The sequence below is a fragment of the Solanum tuberosum genome, unplaced genomic scaffold (genome assembly GCF_000226075.1).
Source record: "Solanum tuberosum cultivar DM 1-3 516 R44 unplaced genomic scaffold, SolTub_3.0 scf00279, whole genome shotgun sequence".
In the NCBI taxonomy this organism is placed as follows: Eukaryota; Viridiplantae; Streptophyta; class Magnoliopsida; order Solanales; family Solanaceae; genus Solanum; species Solanum tuberosum.
Genome location: NW_006239204.1, coordinates 71,520 through 90,985, shown reverse-complemented (window position 1 = coordinate 90,985; position 19,466 = coordinate 71,520). Strand labels below are relative to the sequence as shown.

The following is a 19,466-nucleotide window of genomic DNA, read 5'->3' as shown; positions in this document are numbered from 1 at the left end:
ATAATATTTATTAAGTTTGATTTCAAGTAAAATTATAAATAGCTAAATAGAAATATTAATCTAATTATTTTCTGATGATCATAATAAAACACAAAAAAATATGACAATATTCCATAGGCTACGACCTACGTAGTGATTCCCTAGAAATTTTAGGGAATTTTTATTTAATGTAGTACATATTTTATAAACATAATTTGTATTTGAATTTTAATTTTAATATTTAAAACTTTAAATAGATTTTGAATATGAACTCTTGTTATTTTTAATACTCTATTTTATTTTCATTTTTTTAATTAATTTTTATTTGGCCCACGGACCGACCCTACACATATTTCTCAAGCCCCACAAATCAGCACGTTTATTCAGGCCGAGCTAAAAAGTTTTTTTCTTAAATGGGCTTCAAAAATCTTAGCCCAGACCTATCAAATCAAGGGTTAGGCTAGGCCAGCCCAACAGACCTAGCTCATATTGACGACTCTAACACCTATATTTCATATTCATTCATTCTTTCTTTCTTTCTCTCCCTCTTTTCTTCCCAAAAAACAACACTAAAAAGAAAGAAAAAAATAAATATAAGAAATATTTTTTTTGAAAAAGCACAAAAGAGATTTTGAGTGTATTAAAAAAACGATTTACAATGGAAAAGGAGGGTAAGGTACCATCCCGCTCTTCACCTTTTTCACCTGAAAAAATGAATATCAACGCTCATATTTTATATATTTTTTCTTTCTTTCTCTGCCTCCCTCCTCCTTGTCTCTTTTTCTCTCAAAATAACACCAAAATAGAAAGAAAAAAATTTGAAACAATTTTAAAAAGTAGATTAAGAAAAAACTAAAGAAAATTATTAAGTGTAGTGGAGAAGACAACTACCAGTGGTGGCGGGGGGGGGGGTAAATTGATTTTTTAGAATAATATTTTTATTTTATTTACTTAATAGATTTTATAATAATTTTTTACTTAAAATAACACATGTAATCATTTAATTGGTTGTGTGTCACGTCACCAACGAGTGTATTACACTCTCCTTCAATTTTTTGTCTATTGTAAAAAAAAGTGTCAAAATAATAAAGTGAGACCCTACATGAGGTGTCTAAATTGAACATCACCTAGTTGAGGTATCTAAGTGAAACTTGGTGCCAACTTTAGGGGGCCACCGATGAATTTTTGATAGTCCTTGTATCTCCTGAAGATTCATCTTCAATATCCATTTTCACATAATCCAATAGATTAGCCATTAAGTCAACTAGAACTTTAACTTTAGCACAACTAGGTCTAGTTTTATTAATTGACCTTGTCTAGATGTATAGGAGTTCCTACGTCAGATGCTAATAAAAATACCGACTCATTGACAAAATAGGTTGGTATCAAATTAGGAAATGAAATTCAGGTCATAGCCATAGTAGTCTCCTCCTCCACAGTAAACTTGGATCATGTATCGGTGGCCTCATTTGATAAGATTCAACGTACGATAGCCTAATTAGAATATGTTTATTTCTAAAATAACCAATCTGAAAATCTCCTGTGTTGTTACATTATGTAGGAATCGCAGATTGTAGCTCCTCCATATCAGACCATCCATATGAAAAAAATTCAACAATAGCATGTTGCAAATTTTCAATTATGTTCATCTTGGCAACTTCAAATTTCGACCATTTTAAGTGTGGTTCACCATGTAACAGTGAAACAACTTTAATTGCACTTGTAGGACTATCTTCCATTCCTTGTAACTCTCTTTTGCTGATGGAATGAACAGGTAGGGGTCTGCCTAACCCCCACCACTGAGGTGGATTTTGATGGAAAAAATATAATAACTAAGCAAAACAACTATTAAAAAAGGAATTAATTAATATTATAGGAAAGCACACCTCACTCTTCCTTTTCTTGCAAAAGTATTAGTATCTATGAATGAAAAGAGAAGAAAAGAGAAAATGATATATTCCATAGAAACGTTACCGTGAGTTACGTTTTAGTTGTAAAACGTGCCTCAGAGTAACGAATTATAAAACGTTACTGACAATAACGTTTTATGTTTGTTTACTATGTCAGATTTTTGTCTTTTTGTTATTGAATTTTTTTTAATAAAATATAACCTAAAACGTTACTGAGAACTACGTTTATACTAGTTTTGTAAAATTTCAAAAAAATGTATTATTTTGGTGAATTGATTTTAATAATGGCTTACTTTGGTCAAAAATTCGGCCGGAGAGGCCATTAGCGGTAGCTAATGAAAATAAGGTTAGGTCAAAACTCATCAATCCTTCTGACAAATGAATTTTTTTTACCACATGGTTCATAATTAGATAAGGGAAAAGACCCGTCAACTTTGCTATTTAGAACTGATATACACATCGTTATGAAAGTGTCTCATTTATACCATATTGTTATACAATTGGCTCACATATACCCCTTCCTCTAACAGGAGTAAAAGAATTAATTTTAATTTAATCCGTAGGGGTATATTTGATCATCTTTGGTCCTCGCATCTATTTTTATGACTTTTTTTATTTCTATGACTAATTTAAATTTATTGTTTTGATGGTCAAAGTTAGTTATATTTCACTAATTTTCTTGAAAAATTTATTATAGATGCCCCAATTTTTTTACAAATACAAAAACTAAATTACAATATAGTTGAAAAATAGTTTTAAATTATAATATAGCCACAAGAAATTAGTTTAATTTTTTCTTTCTTTACATTAAAGAATGAAAGAAAAAAATAAGAATAAGAAACTCAAATAATGATAATCAAAGAAATCAAAAAATAATTTATGTATGAAAAAAGATTAAAATATACCTTGAACTTTGCTTCTTTTTTTTCAAAAGTCCACCAATGGCGAGGGGGTTAAAGTACTGCCCCAACCTTTGTATTATCAAAAAAATCAAGTACATGGAGGAGGATATAGACCTTTGCCTCCAGAGCCAAATAAAGAATGAGACATTTCATTCGTATGTACCTTTGGTTACAAACACTGCAAGACTTGGGAGAATAAAAATCTCACCTAATGTAAAAGTTGGGGTGGATACAAATGACTGAGATATTGTACAAAACAGAAAGAGTTGAACCAACTCTATACCTGAGAACTTCTAACATCATTAATCACAAAATGATTTTGTTGTGGCATGATTCTAGGTGCGGGAAGCCATGTTGATCAAGCATCATCGTGACTTTAACTTTACTAGGCAGTGAGCCAAAATCATATTCCCTCCGTTTCACAAAGAATGACCTTCTTTCTTTTTTAGTCAGTTTCAAAAGAATGACCTCTTTCCTTTTTGATAACATTTTACTTTTTACTTTCCACGTGGCATATTTAAGACCACAAGATTAAGGGCAATTTTGTACATTTGACATAACTTTAATTTAGAACCACAAGATTCAAAAGTCTTCTTTATTTACTTAAACTCCGTGCCAAGTCAAACCAGGTCATTCTTTGTGAAACGGATGGAATAGTAGATAGCATGACTTTTGGTGACTTCTCCAACGTTAGCTAAGTGATCAGGCACTGTGTTACCCTCTCTAAAAGTGTGAACAAAAAATAAAGTTTTCAATATCGGAGAGTTGAGTGATCTGATCTGTAATAATATGTTTTACATTCCATTGAGCCCTCATTTTGTTGTTAATCACATCCACCATCACTTGAGAGTCGATTTTCACAATGATGTTCAAAAAATGTTTATAAAAGCAAAGTTTCAAGTCTTGCAAGATGGCTCTAGCCTCAGCACTGTTGTTGTTGGAATGACCATAAAAATCAGTAAAGGCAAGAATGAAATCCCTTGTGTGATCCCTCAAAATATCACCACCATCTAAGCTTCTCAAATTTCCTTGAGCGCATCCATCAACATTGAGTTTAAAGAAACCATTCAAAGGCTTATTCCGATAAATAACTTGGCTAGTATGCTACTGGATTAGATTCTCAATATAGTGACAGATTTTATTCCAACAAGTAGGGAATGATAGCTTCAACCAATTAGTGGAAAACATCATACACATATATTTACAACGTTGGTGAATAATATACATGCTAGTCATCTTGATGTTGTCATATCTGGCAAAACATCTACACCTCCAAAACTCCCAATAAATATTTTGTCATATCCAAAAATGAATGTGATGACACTTGTCTTTTCTCACCAAGACAAGTCAGCCTCAATCCAATGAAAATGAAAGAAAAACGAAAAATAGTAAAAACAAGAACAAGATAAAGCGGAAAACTTATTCTCCTATTAAAACCCCCAAAATCTGGTTATCACGTGTACAAGCCACTAAATAGATAGGTGCGGAATTAAGAAATAAATACAAGTCTCAAGCTTAGTTTCTCAAATAGAACAAAGGGTAAGGAAAGGAAAAAGAGGGTCCGTTGAATGACAAACAAGTACCTTGTCAAGTACTTGACGAGCCTTGAGAAGAGATTACACAAGTTCGGGCTCAGCACCTACACAAATATAGAAGCAAGGGGTGAGTACCAATAACACGGTACCTAGGAAGCAACCTACTAAATAAAGCAGCTAGCTAGAAATCGAATACCCCTTACAATTAAACTGAACCTCCTCAAACTACAACTTGCACAGAAATCAGCCCAACCTAGTAATTCTACAATACACGACTCACAAACGCAATATTCAGAGTTCAATAATTAACAAATCAAATAAGTCAATGGTAATGACAAGTAGTTCAGTCACACATAGCAAGTACATCGATCACAATTCACAAGTAAGTTACGTATAAGCATCAAGTGCATCAAGTCACAATGATCATCACTAGCCGGAACCATTTCTCATAAGCTTTATAACACTCGCCGGCAAAGACTTCGACATAATAATGTTGGAAAACTATATGCAAGGCAAAAGCATACCAGAATCATATTGCTTACATGAATAATAGATAACCAATAATGTTTATGCTAGAACACATATAATCATGTTAGAACACATAAACTTGCTGAAATTTAATTCAAGAATTATCTCTTGAAGCGTGAGCAGATACCTTCAAGCGAATCCTTTAGTTAGAAAGACCTTCAAGCGAATCCACAAGATAGACATCGACTTTGTAGTCTTCTACAATGATCCCAAGTTCACATCCATACTCTCTCAATACTTGGGTGGGCAAGTATCGTATAGAAACCCTTCAATCAATTTTCTAGATTAGGAGAATCCCTATTTATAGAGATTTCTTCTCAATCCAAAAAGGAGTAGAAAACCAGAAAAAATTCACGTTATTCTTCCTTTTCCCATAGAAATAGGATTTTGAGTTCTAGTTAAATATGGGCACTGTAGGGACCACATAATTAATTACTAAGATTTTCTATTATGAAGATAATTCTAAATAATTAATTTGAGTTATTCTTACCATAATAAATAACAAATCATTTCACTAGAAATTCGTAATTGCACTTCTCTATTTATATTTCGAAATTCCCATTAAACACTTATGTAATTCCCCATGTTAAGATTACAGATACTAATCAATAAATTAAATTACTGACGAATTTAATTCAATGATTAATTTCCTTTAGAGCACTGCTTAACTTATTTCATGTGTTGGATTCAAAAATCCACTTACAAGGTTTGACACGATGAAAACTTATAAGCTTCGACAAGGCATATCATCAATCTCTATAACGGGACATGGATTCGATCAACTAACTTATTATTTCACCAATATATATTATTATATTATTATCATCCAATCTACCAAGAATATTGACCCATCTTAGAATCTCACCTTTTAATAAATCAAAACGATAATTAATATATACAGATCAAGATTACGAATATAAGTACATTTAACAGTTTAGAGGATATGTTTTTGTCTGTCAGTCTAAGACAACTATCTCTACTCGGTTTCATTCAATACATACAAAATGCACTAGCACAAGAAGTTGAACTATACGTTCCCATAATCAAGATAAATTATATATAATTTTGTGCTTCAATCGTACCGATGACATGTTCAATTTCCATCTTAGATTGTGAACACAAATTTTTATACTTATAGGAACCGATGATTTAATCCTCTGTATAAGCTAAAACTCTATACACTAAATCATCTATTATATAAGTGAACAGACACCATAAACGAATATATGATCTATTAAAACTTTTATTAAAACTGAATAAATAATTATTCTATTATAAATACTATATCTAAACATATGATTAATAGTATATATCCTAACAAATAACACTCGCCGACAAAGACCTCAGCATGATAACACTCTCCGGCAAAGACCTAGGCGTGATAACACTCACGGGCAAAAACCTTGGCATAATAACTCATCACGGTGTCCACAATCAGTGCATACAAGCAATATCACACCACATAGAAGAGACAACAAATCATACAATTCAAGTCCACAATCATGCTTTCAAGCATGTCATCAATCAATCATCAAGGGTCACAATAAGGCAATTCACATTATCATGTTTATCACATGGTCTTTTTCATTTCAACTCTTTTTTATTCATTTAGATATGACAAGTAGACAATTTAAACCCTTCACCTCATTTTTGAAATATTCACTTAACAGTATATCCATGCACATCTGAAATCCCACAAGCAATCTTCAGCTGATCACGCTTGCCCACAATCAATTTTGAGTTTTCATTGTACAATTGCAGTCGAAGCACATGGGCAATTGCCATGTACACAACAGTTGTGAACTTTTAATTGTATCGTCATTTGCAGCTTATGATTTTTTTATAATAAAAAGTTTTAAATTAATATATAATAATAATTAAGTTCATGTTTAGGTAATATATGTATTTAATATTTTTTTATTGTAAACAAAATGTAAATAAAAGTTATTCAATTCTCGTAAATTTATAAGTTTCAAAAATAAAATCCAAAAGTTTAATTCATAATCTAAAATTCAAACCAAATATCTAAAAAAAAATGGATTTTGATCTAAATTTCGGATTGGTTATTCAAACTATGTCATCCCTAGTTCCTACTGATAATAAGTTGGGTGAAAATTGGTATTGGCCAATTTTCGAACTTGATATAACAAACCTCAAGTTGGATATAAAAAACTCTTACTATTATCGGTCCTTTACTTTCTTACGCTTTGATGTTGTGTCCAAACTTCAAAAATGAAAATTTAATTATTAGTAAAGAGTGTTTCTCCTTTAATGAATCATATAATATTAATTTAATATGAATTACAATTAGGAAGTAAATTTCGAATATGAATTGATTAAAGAAAACTTAATTATGGTCATGTGAGGATAGTCTATATATGTCATTTACATGATCTATAGAAGGCATATTTTAAGGTTGCTCGTTAGAATGTTGCATGCATTAGTAATTACGCATTTAGTTATTTATTTATTACTTATTTTATCTTTTATTCTATATAAAAAAAAAATCATATTCTACATAAATTAATTGATAATTTATATATATATTAGTTACGTAGAATGATAATTCCTCTGTATAAAAAAGAATGACCTAGTTTGAATTGAAACGGAGTTTAAGAAAAAAAGAAAGGATTTTTTAATCATGTGGTTCTAAATTAAAGTTATGTCAAATGTATCAAAATGTCCTTTAATCTTGTGGTCTTAAACATGTCACGTGGAAAGTTAAAGTTAAAGTCTTGCCAAAACAAGAAATGGTTCATTCTTTTTTAAACGGACTAAAAAAAAAATTGGATCATTCTTTTTTAAACAGAGGGAGTACTCATTATGCTAATTTTCAGAGAGAATGAATCAACCCCACCTAAACATTACATTTTTATTAGTTTCATACTTAAATTATATCTACTTTACATCTTTTTTAAATTATAATTTTTAGATAATAAACCACATATTCATTATTTTTTATTTCAATTTATACGACTTACTTTTCTTTTTAATCAGCTCGAAAAAGAGCATCTCATTTATATATTTATTATAATTTAATTTTAAAATACTAATTTTATCCTTAATGAACTGATTTATAGTAACATAAATATCTATTATTTATTTTACACACAAAAAATTTTTAAAAAAGTTATTTTTAAATTTTGTATCAAATCAACTAAATCATATATTATACACAAGTACATTTACCCTACCAAGTTGGAATTTTGTGATTAGGCAAATAGGTACCTATTCTTTCCTATCCTTTAGAATGGATTTGATGTTGTAGGCACGTTAGTCCGTATATTAATTGGAAGTTTGTGCAATTTGGTACGAGAAAATCTATAGGAAAATAGCAAAGATTTATTTTCGTCAAATTCAAATATTATGAACTTGAAACAGATGTTTTATTGCTTCGGAATTTGGATCATTTTTTTTTTTCCTTTTTTCTTTTTTTTTGGCAAGGATGATGCAAAATAATTTCTTTTTGTTACGATCCAAATCAAATATCGATTTTGATTAAAATCGATCCAAATCAAAAATTGATAGTTATTTGATTTTGATTGGATTTAGATTTAAACTTTTAAAAATTGATGATATTTAATTAGATTTGATTTTATTAAAAATAAACTGATTAAAAAATTGAACAAAAGTTATAACAATATCAAATATTAATGAAAGACAGATTCAAACCATACCAAATAAAATAATGATATAAAATAGATACGGTAATTTTTTTTTATACATAATGTAAGCAAAGATACAAATGACGAATCATCAAATATACTATTCCCTCAATTTCATATTAATTGAATTTGTGAAACAACAATACAAAATCATACTTTTCACTATTATCCTTTGTAAAATCATATATGTAACTTTGCAAGTAGTGTAATTTATCTCCTATAAAATATCAAACTTCATTAAAGGAAAGGACAAATGTGAAGAAAAAAAAATTCAAACATTCATCTTGAACTTTGAATAATTCAGTTATTTTGAACAATAAAAAAATCCCAAAAATTTCAATTAATTAAAATAGAGGAAGTAGTATAAATTTGTTGCTTTTATTAGCAAGGAAATATTTATCACAAAGTCCAAAGATATAACAAAGATAAACCAAATAATTCAACAAAATAAGAGGGATACTTGCAGATATCTTGGAATTCATGAAGATATTATCAAGTTCTATGTATTATATATTTTATATATTGCTGAGTATCAAGAAATATATTATGGTGTACCATGTCATATATAGGGAAATGGAAGTATATAAAGTTATATAAAGCAACTTTATATAAATTTGGCATCTATATACGTTTTATTTTTGTTCCTTATTGTGATAATATTATCATTTAATACTATATTCTTAGTCTAATTATAGCATGTGAAACCTTTAATTAGTTCATTTATCTAACTACATGCACTAAAACAATTTGTTACTTAAAATTCTCATTCACCTATGATTCACAACTAGTGTGACTCCCTCCCTCCCTTTTTTGAGGGAAAATAAACTGCTGTTTTTCAGTTTCATACACATTCTATTCTCTTCATTCCAATATAAATAAATATTTATTTACTCTATTTATTTTCAAATTCACTCTTAGTGCTAGAATGAGTGGAGTATTAATAAAGTGAAAATTTAAAAAATGATAGAAGAATATTTAGATAGTTTATGTTTAAGAGCATGTTTGGAGTTACAGCTAAAAATTACTTATTTTTAGAAGCACATTTTTAAAATAATTTTTCAGGAAAATGCTTTTAGAAAATAAAACAACCTGTATTTGGCGAATTCATTTGGAACATACTTTTGATAAGCATATTTTGGTTGACTAATCTTTTTAAAAAGTGTTTTTGAGAGTCAAATTACGAAAAAGGACAAATAGCAATGCATTTTTAATATTAAAATTAGTTTAAATATCTATAATAAAATTTCAATTAAATCTTTATTTTTATTAAATGAAAATGTATATATTCAAATTTTCAATCAATATTATACATAGATAAAATAAAATCGATATATAATATATATTAACATGATGATTTAAGTATAATTAAAAATATAAAGTAAAATAAAATTAAAAATCATTACACAAATTAAATCAGTACGAAAAATTCACTACATAAATAAATAAATATAAGAGATATATTAATAAATATGTACATATTGCCGGAATATATTAGTCTTGAAAAAATAATTTTTTGTTTCTACTTTTTTTAATAAGCATAAATTTTTAGCTTCTTCCTACCACAAAAAATACTGCTCCTACTTCCATTTAAAAATAGTTTTAATGATTATCCAAACACCTAAATTCTCCAGACAAATTTTTTTCTTCAACGTAAGTGTTTTTTATCTCTCAACAATAACGTTAAACATAATCTAAAGCTACTAAATATTTTTATTGATAGTATGCAGAAAAAAAAGAAGAGAAAAATTGCAAGGGAGATAATATGGAAGTATCTGAGGTAGTAGACAAATTCTATAGAGTTTGATACGTAAAACTAATAATAATTATATAGTAGTCACCTCACTGTGTATACTTTCCTTAATAAATATAGATTCAAAATTTGAATGAGCAAAAAAAGTGGAAGCTAAGAACGTATATAGGGCCATATTAATTAGTGCAGTGAAAGACGCACTAATTAAATGCATATTTGAACTACAAAATAAAATTTTCATAAATTAAACAAGTCGTTTTATGGCAACATTTGAATTAAGTAGTTTATTGTATAAAAAAAATTGAGAAATACTTTGATTCATACCAAACACACTCAATACACTAATTAACAAATTCAATACTCACATTGAAAGAAATTAAAAATGATATTATGAAACCCTAACCTTCAATTAAAGGAGAAGGGCAGTGGATCGACGTCGGAGTTGGCCGGAGATGTTGCTCTCCTCGCCGGCTGTTGATGTTGATTGGAGAGACGAGAGATATGCTGATTTGTCTCGCCGGTGAGAAGAGATGGGAGGGAAGGAGAGAAGAGATGAGAAGAGGAGGGCGGCGGGAGGAGGTTCATACCAAACACACTTTTTTGGAGTTGGTATATAACATTTTTTTGTTGTAGAATATTGTAAGAATGGGAAGCAGCTAGATTTGGTCCCCATTATTAAGATTTAGCAAGATACTGCTTTCAAAATCCTCTATACTTTGCCTGCACATACTTTTTAGATCCTCTTCTCACCATATCATATACAAGAAAATTTCACACACCTACTTGCCATTTTTAACATAACATTCCACTATTAAATATTTTCTCGGTTTCATATTAGTTAATCATTATACTCAAAATAGTTGTCTCATATAAGTTGTTCACCTTACTAGCTAAATCAATAAAGCATTGATTAAGTTTTTTCTATATTAACCTTGCAGGTTATAGTTCTTTCTGAAAATGTTCACATTTGTTTTAAAATTTTCAGAATTTATCTTCTTATTTATGATTTCTTAAGCACGGTACAAAATAAAAAATGATCAACTAATATGAAACAAAAGGAACAAGTATCTATCCTCATTTTTTTTTTTATATAAGCACAAAATCTTTTTTTTAATAACTAAAAAGAAAAGAGAATGAGGATCTGAGAAAACAGTAGGAGATATTATTAATATTGTTATTGATGCACGACACATATGAATGAAAAGGAGAGGATTTGGGAGAATTAGTTTTTTAGATCACTTATAATTTTATTTTGTTTTTGTTTTCTAGCCTTTTTATAAACAAAATTTTTATTTTTATAAATCTGAAAAGACTGTTTTGTTTTATTCATTTTATAAGTGATTAAGAAATAGTGGAAGCAAAATTTGAGATGGGCAAATATCATGTGTGACACAACCTTTTGATTTTAATTTTAATTTTGGTGATTCCTTGCCTTAATTAAACACAACCCCCCACTAGTTCAAAATCTTTTCTTCATCTTCCCAAGAAATTACAAGAATCTTTCTTTTCCTTTAAATACCCCCACAAACTATATTGCTTTTTTTCTCTACACTTTGATTCTTTCTTCTTCTTCTTTCTTCTTAATATTGCACCTCTTATCCTTATTTGTGTCTTATAATGGATTTTTATTCTTCATCTTCAACAATTTCTTCTCATGAAGAACCTCATGTTCTAGCTGTTGATGACAACCTTATTGATCGAAAACTTGTCGAAAAATTACTCAAGAAATCATCTTGCAAAGGTATTATATACTTTTATTTCTTCACATTTTCTCTTGTTAATTTTTGACAACGCATGTCACAAACAACTCACAATGTATAATATATGTTTCAATCTCTCTTATCTTAATTTCCATCATATGTAAAATCTTGAATGTTTCTCAAGCATGAAATTATACATGCAATAAAAACCATCCCACAAATTAACACACCATACCAAGAAGAAAAAGATAAAGATACAAAGTTACTCCCTCCCTCTGTTCCATTTTAGTTGAGACGGTTTCCTTTTTTAGAGTTAAAGATAAAGAAGTATGATTAACATTTTATGATGTATTTTTTTCATCATTTTGATATATAAAAAAATGCAATTTATAATACTTTTCGTATAGTTTTTTAATATCTTAATTTTTAGTTTAAAATATAAATTAATGTAATTTGATTTAACTTTTAAAAATTAATCAAATTGACTTTCGAAAAATGTAATATGATAACTAAAAAGTAATGAAGGAAATATTAAATATACATACTTATGTTAAGTTGACACTGTTTGTAATTACATAAGATTCTCGTTGACACTGTTTTTAGCATGATTTTTTTCATTTTTATACACTAGTTTTTCGATATTCTCTACTTAAACAAAGAATTTATCTGAAACAGTCTTTCTGCCTTTATAAAATTAGATCACTAATATGTTGTTATTGTTATCACATAGGAGTAATGATAGGTTTAATGAAATTCAAGATTCACTAATTCAAATTTTGGATCATTATGACATCACTCTCCCTCCCTCTTATTTCCTTAATTAAGGAATGGTAATTAAAGAAAAAATTAAAATAAAAGAAGAGTTTAATTATGGGGGGAAAAGAATAAACGTGTAGGAAAAGTAAAATAAATGATACCGATTTATATGACTTTTGGATATGCTAAACTTTTTATGAATAGGATTAATACACTGCTTCCTTCATATCTTTTCGAATCCTTTGATGTAGACTTTTATACTCAGTTTATGTCAATTCTCTTTTTCTTTCTTTCCTTCCAAAAATAGGAAAATCCTTCTGGATACCATTATTTATTAGTATCATATAGGAAAATAATTGCATCCTAACTAGCTCTAGATATGGCCACAAATTAATACCATGGTTCATCTGTACCTAGTAAAGATAATTTTATCTTATTTCAAAGGTGAATTCAGGATTTGAAGGTTACATCAATATTATCTTAATTTAGGCGTTAGCGAAACTTTGACAATTAACTGATAATATCGTATTCGATTGTACCAGTAGTACCAAGTGCCCTTTTATGCTTTCTAGATACACTGTTAATTATATTTAGTTTTACATAATTTTTTCTGAAAAATTAACAAGTGCACGTGCACCCTACATACATGTGGGTCTGCCTCGGACTTAACTAAATTAATACAAGTAGTATATTTTGAATTGTTTTTTTCGCGATGTATAGTCTTCTATCAACATAAATCTTGATTAGTTGGGCTAATCTCCTCAAAATATGATTATTAGATGAAAATTGGATGTTTAGTTTCTAAAATTTGTGAGTTGGCTTTAGTGACTACTGCAGAAAATGGTCTAAGGGCCTTGGAGTACTTGGGATTAGGAGCTGATCAGGAGCACTCTACAAATAACAATGTAATTATTTCTTTAATTAAACAATTATTTGCTTTTCTTTCTTCAAGGGATGTTAGTGTTAATATTTATGATCTTTTTTTTTTGTGTGTGTTTATTGTTTCAACAGGGTTCAAAGGTTAATATGATAATAACAGATTATTGCATGCCAGGAATGACTGGTTATGAATTGCTTAAGAAAATTAAGGTAGTTTTTAGTTAATAGTTCAACATTCTATGAAGAAATTAAAATGTTGTTTAATTAGTTGAAATGCAAGCAGGAATCGTCGATTTTGAAGGATGTACCAGTTGTTATTATGTCATCTGAGAATATCCCAACTCGCATTGATCAGTAAGTTTATCGGTGACTCGTATCTTTAATTATAAAAAATGTTTGAGTTTTGAACTCTGTTATGATATTTAACAAATACAATATGTGAAATGAACAGATGCATGGAAGAAGGGGCTCAGATGTTCATGTTGAAGCCTCTCAAACACTCTGATGTCAAGAGATTACGATGTCAACTCATGCAATGCCAATGAGAAATATTTTGGATTTGAATTCAGTCTTATGTGTAATTTTGTTGTGTTGGGTGCTAATTAATTTCGAATGTTCGACTACTGTTATTTTATTTTATGTAGCTATTTAATAATAGTCTGTATGTGAAAAAGTAATATAAATGTTTGAATGTAGTATATTAAACTGTTGGAATTTGGAAATTTCTGTTTTCACAAGGCAGAAAGCATCAAGGGAGGCATATTATTACCCATTTGGTCACCTTACCTAAGGCTAACACAAACCATTTGGTCACCTTAGTTTCTTGATAATTGTTCATCAGCATTGTCAAATACTTCCTCCGGCTCCAATTCTGTTGTCTTCCTCTGCCCTGCCTTGCCCCATTTAATTGTTTGTCTTATTGAGATTTCTAAACTTCACAAGCATAACGAATAGCTAAACAAGCCCAAGCTTGACCTTGCCCTACTACCTCCCCGTCCCATTTAATATTTTGAAAAAAATGGTTTTGATCCGTTCTGCCCTATTTAAATAATATTGTTGTGCACCCTATCCTATTGAACCTTTGATCCGTCCTATTTGCCATCCCTAACCCATCAGCACAAAAAGCAATCGCTGCAACTGAATTTCTTTCCTTTTTCCTACTTTGTCTATAAGATGGTGATTTTAGGCCATAAACTGGTATTTCAATAATATTATGAACGCTACTTCTTAGTTACTCAACATAGTCGAGTGTCATAGATAATCCTTTTTTTTGTTGAAAAATTGCAAGGGTGAGAATCAAATTGAATCATCACCAATAAAATGAAAATTCAGATAGTCATGAGCTTTCCCATCATTTTTGTAATTTAGTCAAAGCATTTTAATAAGGACAAAATTGATTGCAAAAACAAGACAAATGTGGAATGGATAGGAATGGTTTTAAAACTACAAATTCTTATCACCAAGGACAAAATTGTAGCTGGCAAAATACAATTTTTGAAGAGACAATCAAACAGAATAGCAGCAGTAATATTTTTGAACCTTACCTTGTGTAATATTTCTTTTTTGTTTCAAGGTAAACAAACAATAGCTCACAACTAAATTAACTAGCAGAATACAAGGTAAAATACTACCCAACAACCAAGTAATTGATTTTTTTTCCCCTTTCTGTTCTTCTACAAGTAAAATAAAAATAAATAAATTAATGAACCTGTGAATTTATAGAACAAGAAGTTAATCTATGAATTGAATAATCAAAAATGTCTGTGGTGATGATGTTGATGTCTATGTTCATCCCATCCAAAGCACTGCAAAACAGGGAAAGAGACCACAAAGAGTGCCCTCTTTAAAACAGAGAATGTAGAAGACGCTACAATACAAGGGCAGCAACAATATGCCACAACTTTAGACCTATCTTTTTTCCCTTTATGACCCATCCTCTTCTTCTTCTTCTTCTTTCACCTCAATTTTACAAAATTAATACGGCGTCTTTAGAGTATACCAAATCAGTATTGCTATCTTTCTTCTAACACAACTACACAATTAGATCTTTTGATGAAAAATAATGGAGTAATTCAGATATGAACCTTGACTTTCAGAGGATATTGGTTGGAAAGTGAATTGCTGTATCAATTGATTGAATTGAAAAAAAAAATATAAAGCGTGTGGATTTCCTCTTGGTCATGGCTGTCACAATTGTAATTAGTTGGCAAGTAGCTTGCAATATACTCTCCGTCCTTATTTACTTATCAAATATGTAGTAAGTAAATATATTTGAAATTATTTTTTTTAAGGGAAAAAGAACAAATGTATTTTAAACTATTGTAAATGGTATGCAGATATATCTGTCATACTTTTGGGATATTTGTGCCCCTGCCATCCAAAAACTAGAGCATGTAAGCCCTTTATTCTAACGGAAGACAAAATAGGAACACATGACACAATCTTATCCGTCGATCCAATATTTAATAAATATCGGGTTGATGGATAAGATTATGACACGTGTATGTACGTTAGTATAAAGGGTATATATGCTCTAGTTTTTTGACGGCAAAGACATTAATGTCCCAAAAATATGACGAAATGTATCTGCATACCATTTACGATAATTCAGGATATATTTGTCTTTTTATTTGACAAGTACAAAAAGACAGGATGAGTATGTCATTGGCTTTTTACTACCGTTAGGCGTTAACTATAGGTCTAATCCAATTGGACCAAAAATCAGACGTGGCGTTAGGTAGGTGGCCTACTTGATATTGACAATTACATATAAAAAGGGACTTATTCTTTTCTCAAATGCTAGGGGACAATGAGTATATTTGTTTCTTTAGTACTCCCTCCGCTTAAAAAGAAAAGAAAGAAACTTTTTTAATTTTGTGGTTCTTAATTAAAGTTATGTCAAATGTATCAAAATACCTTTTAATTTTGTGGCCCTAAACATGTCACGTGAAAATTGAAGTTAAAGTATTGCCAAAAAAGGAAAGAGGTCATTTTTTTTAAACAGACTAAAAAAGAAATTAGATCTTTCTTTTTTTAAACGGAAGTAGTAAATAACGTTGTAACTGCTTCTCATAGATGTGGAGGCAACTCCAAAATTTTAAGGTAAGATTGGAATGCTACTTGTTCTTAATTTAAATTTATTTAAGGCCTTTATATAATAATAAATATAAATAGATGCAGTTGCACTAAATTTAGCGTGCTTGAGAAGAGATTAAAGTGCCACTTGTTTGATCCTGTCAACGTTTTTTTGCCACTTGTTTATGGTATATTTAAGTTATTCTCCTGCCGAGCACGAAATTTTGTTAAGGGATGTCAAAGTAGTTTTAAAAAAAATAAACACAATAAGAAAGTCGATATATCTACTATTAAAGTTGGGGATTTAAATGAGAAATTATCAACTATTTATACTACTTAATTTATAAAAATAAAAATAAAGACGAACTAGGATTATGTTTCTTAGATATCAAAATTCAAACAAATAATTTACTATCAACTCATTAAAGTGTGTTCGTTGTGCAAAACTGACGAATCTATTAGTCTCCAAAAGCCTCTCGTTCCAATTAAGAGAGTATCACTCTAATTCCTTGTTGGCACTTGAGTGTCAAATTACTTTGTTCATTCATCACATGCCTCAGATTAGCTATCTTATCTCTATCTAAAGCTATTAAATGGAGATTGGTAGCTCTATGTCCCTGTTAATATTTTTTTTCTTAGGGTGTGTTTGGTGTGAAGGAAAATGTTTTACATGAAAATGTTTTTTCGGAAAACAAGTAGATTTTTGACTTGTTTTTTCATGTTTGGTTGGTAAGTAGAAAAAAAAATTTGAATTTTTTTTTTTAGTGTTTGATTTATGAATGAGAAATATTTTTGAGAAAATATCTTTTATTTTTACTAGAAAGTAGCAAATAATTTTTGAATTGGAATTGAAAATATTTTTTAAAAATAAACTTAATTTTTTTTTAACATAAGCTTTAAATTGTAAAAAAAACGAAAAAAAAATTGTAATTTGAAGTTGGAGGAAAGTTTTAGAAAATGTTTTCCTTAATTTTTGAAGGGAAGTCATTTTCCTTAAATTTGAGGAAAATGAGTTGATTTGAAAAATATTTTCCAAAACATTTTACCCAATCAAACATGAGAAAATTGGGAAACATTTTCCGAAAAATGTTTTCCTTTATACCAAACACACCCTTAATCTTAACTTCTTTTGTTAAGCAAGTTAGAATACGAGCAAGTTCTTAATGTTTGCAACCATAAAAAAAGAAGAGGTTACTTATCTCATCAACCACAATTTTTTCATTCTTCAGCAACCCAGCTCACATCCAGGACTGGACATCTAGAGTGTAGATAATTTAATGGGACAATTTCATATATATACAACAAAATATTTAGTATACAACAAATATAGTCACAATCTTTTTACATAAAGCAAAAAAAAATGCAAGACTTAGCCACGCGAGAACCGTGGTTAAATGGGAGACAAACCTGTGGGTAAGTTTCATTTTTTGTATCTCAATGTATTTCTCACATTAAAAAAAGGAAAACTTTCAAAAATGACTATATATAGTTTGGACTTAATTAGAGATCTATAGCTATAGTTTGCTAAATTATGAATTATAGCTACATATTAGGAGGAGGTCATAGGCGAGCGAGACTAGAAGAGGGAGGAGGGAGGCGAGCGGGATCTGGGAGAGAGAGAGGAGAGAGGTGAGCGAGGTTGAATGCATGTTGTATTCGTTGTGTCAGGTTGTATCACAAATACAATTGATACAACTGATTTGTATAGAATGTATTTTTTAGGAGGAGAGAGGTGAGCGAGAAGAGAGGATGACTACATGCATGTTGTATTCGTTGTATCACAAATACAATTGATACATAACACAAATACAATTGATATAAAAATATAAATATAATTGTTTGAATACAATTGATTTGTATTATATAATGAATATAATTGTATCAATTGTATTAACGAACACAATTTGTATCGAAAAATACAATTGAAAAAATACAAATTGTCATAATACAATTGATCCATATACAAAATACAGTTGATATGAAATATAAATACATTTGATACATAATACAAAATACAATTGTCGTATTTATGTGGAATGGTTTTTGGGCTGCAATTGTTTGGGTTGGAGAGAGAGAGAGAGTGTCACGACCTAGACCATCGTGATTGGCACCCACGCTAACCCTCCGGTGGGAGAACCATTACTACAACCCAAACTAACAAATTTTATGAAAACTAAGGCATTTAAAGATACGAAACAGGTTTAAATGACAATAGAAATGGAGTCCCCATAAACTCCAAGGTTTTAACAAATAAACAACCAACCAAACTAATGCGGAAGAACGACCTCTAGAACCTGAAAGTCATTGTACCAAAACTCTACGAACGATAAGTCTAAGAACAAGGGGTACAATCCTGAAACTAAACAAACACCTTTAGCAAATAGTCTGAGTCCGAAGAGAGTGGACTTAAACAATAAAGATCCATGGCAGCTTGAAAAAACGGGTTCACCCATGAATCCGGTCACGCTCAATAGTTACCTAGCTGAGGTCTATCAATAACCACCTAAAGATGCCTTGTAATCAACAAAGAAAGAACAAGTGCAGTATCAGTACACAACTACAGTGTACTGGTAGGATCACACGACTATCCCAATAAGTGAAACACAGACAAGTAACCACAACCATTATAAAACATGCATATACCGAACATATACAATATTAGTCATCTTTTCAGGATCAATGTAATATACCACGTTCTCAATAATATACATTGGTTATCAATTTAGAGCAGCATACAGTCTTCCAATATCAATCATCATTAGATATGAACGAACTCATCACAAGTAG

At 29.8% G+C, this 19,466-nt stretch overlaps 1 protein-coding gene across 1 annotated transcript; it reads left to right on the top strand.

Moving 5' to 3' along the window:
- Positions 1 to 11,594: 11,594 nt before the first annotated feature.
- Positions 11,595 to 14,281, top strand: LOC102579353 (two-component response regulator ARR17-like). Its single transcript, XM_006358682.2, has 5 exons — positions 11,595 to 12,010; positions 13,551 to 13,630; positions 13,737 to 13,814; positions 13,888 to 13,958; positions 14,056 to 14,281. Exons 1-5 carry the CDS (start codon positions 11,887 to 11,889, stop codon positions 14,147 to 14,149), a joined length of 447 nt encoding a protein of 148 aa, XP_006358744.1. The 5' UTR covers positions 11,595 to 11,886; the 3' UTR covers positions 14,150 to 14,281.
- Positions 14,282 to 19,466: the final 5,185 nt, after the last annotated feature.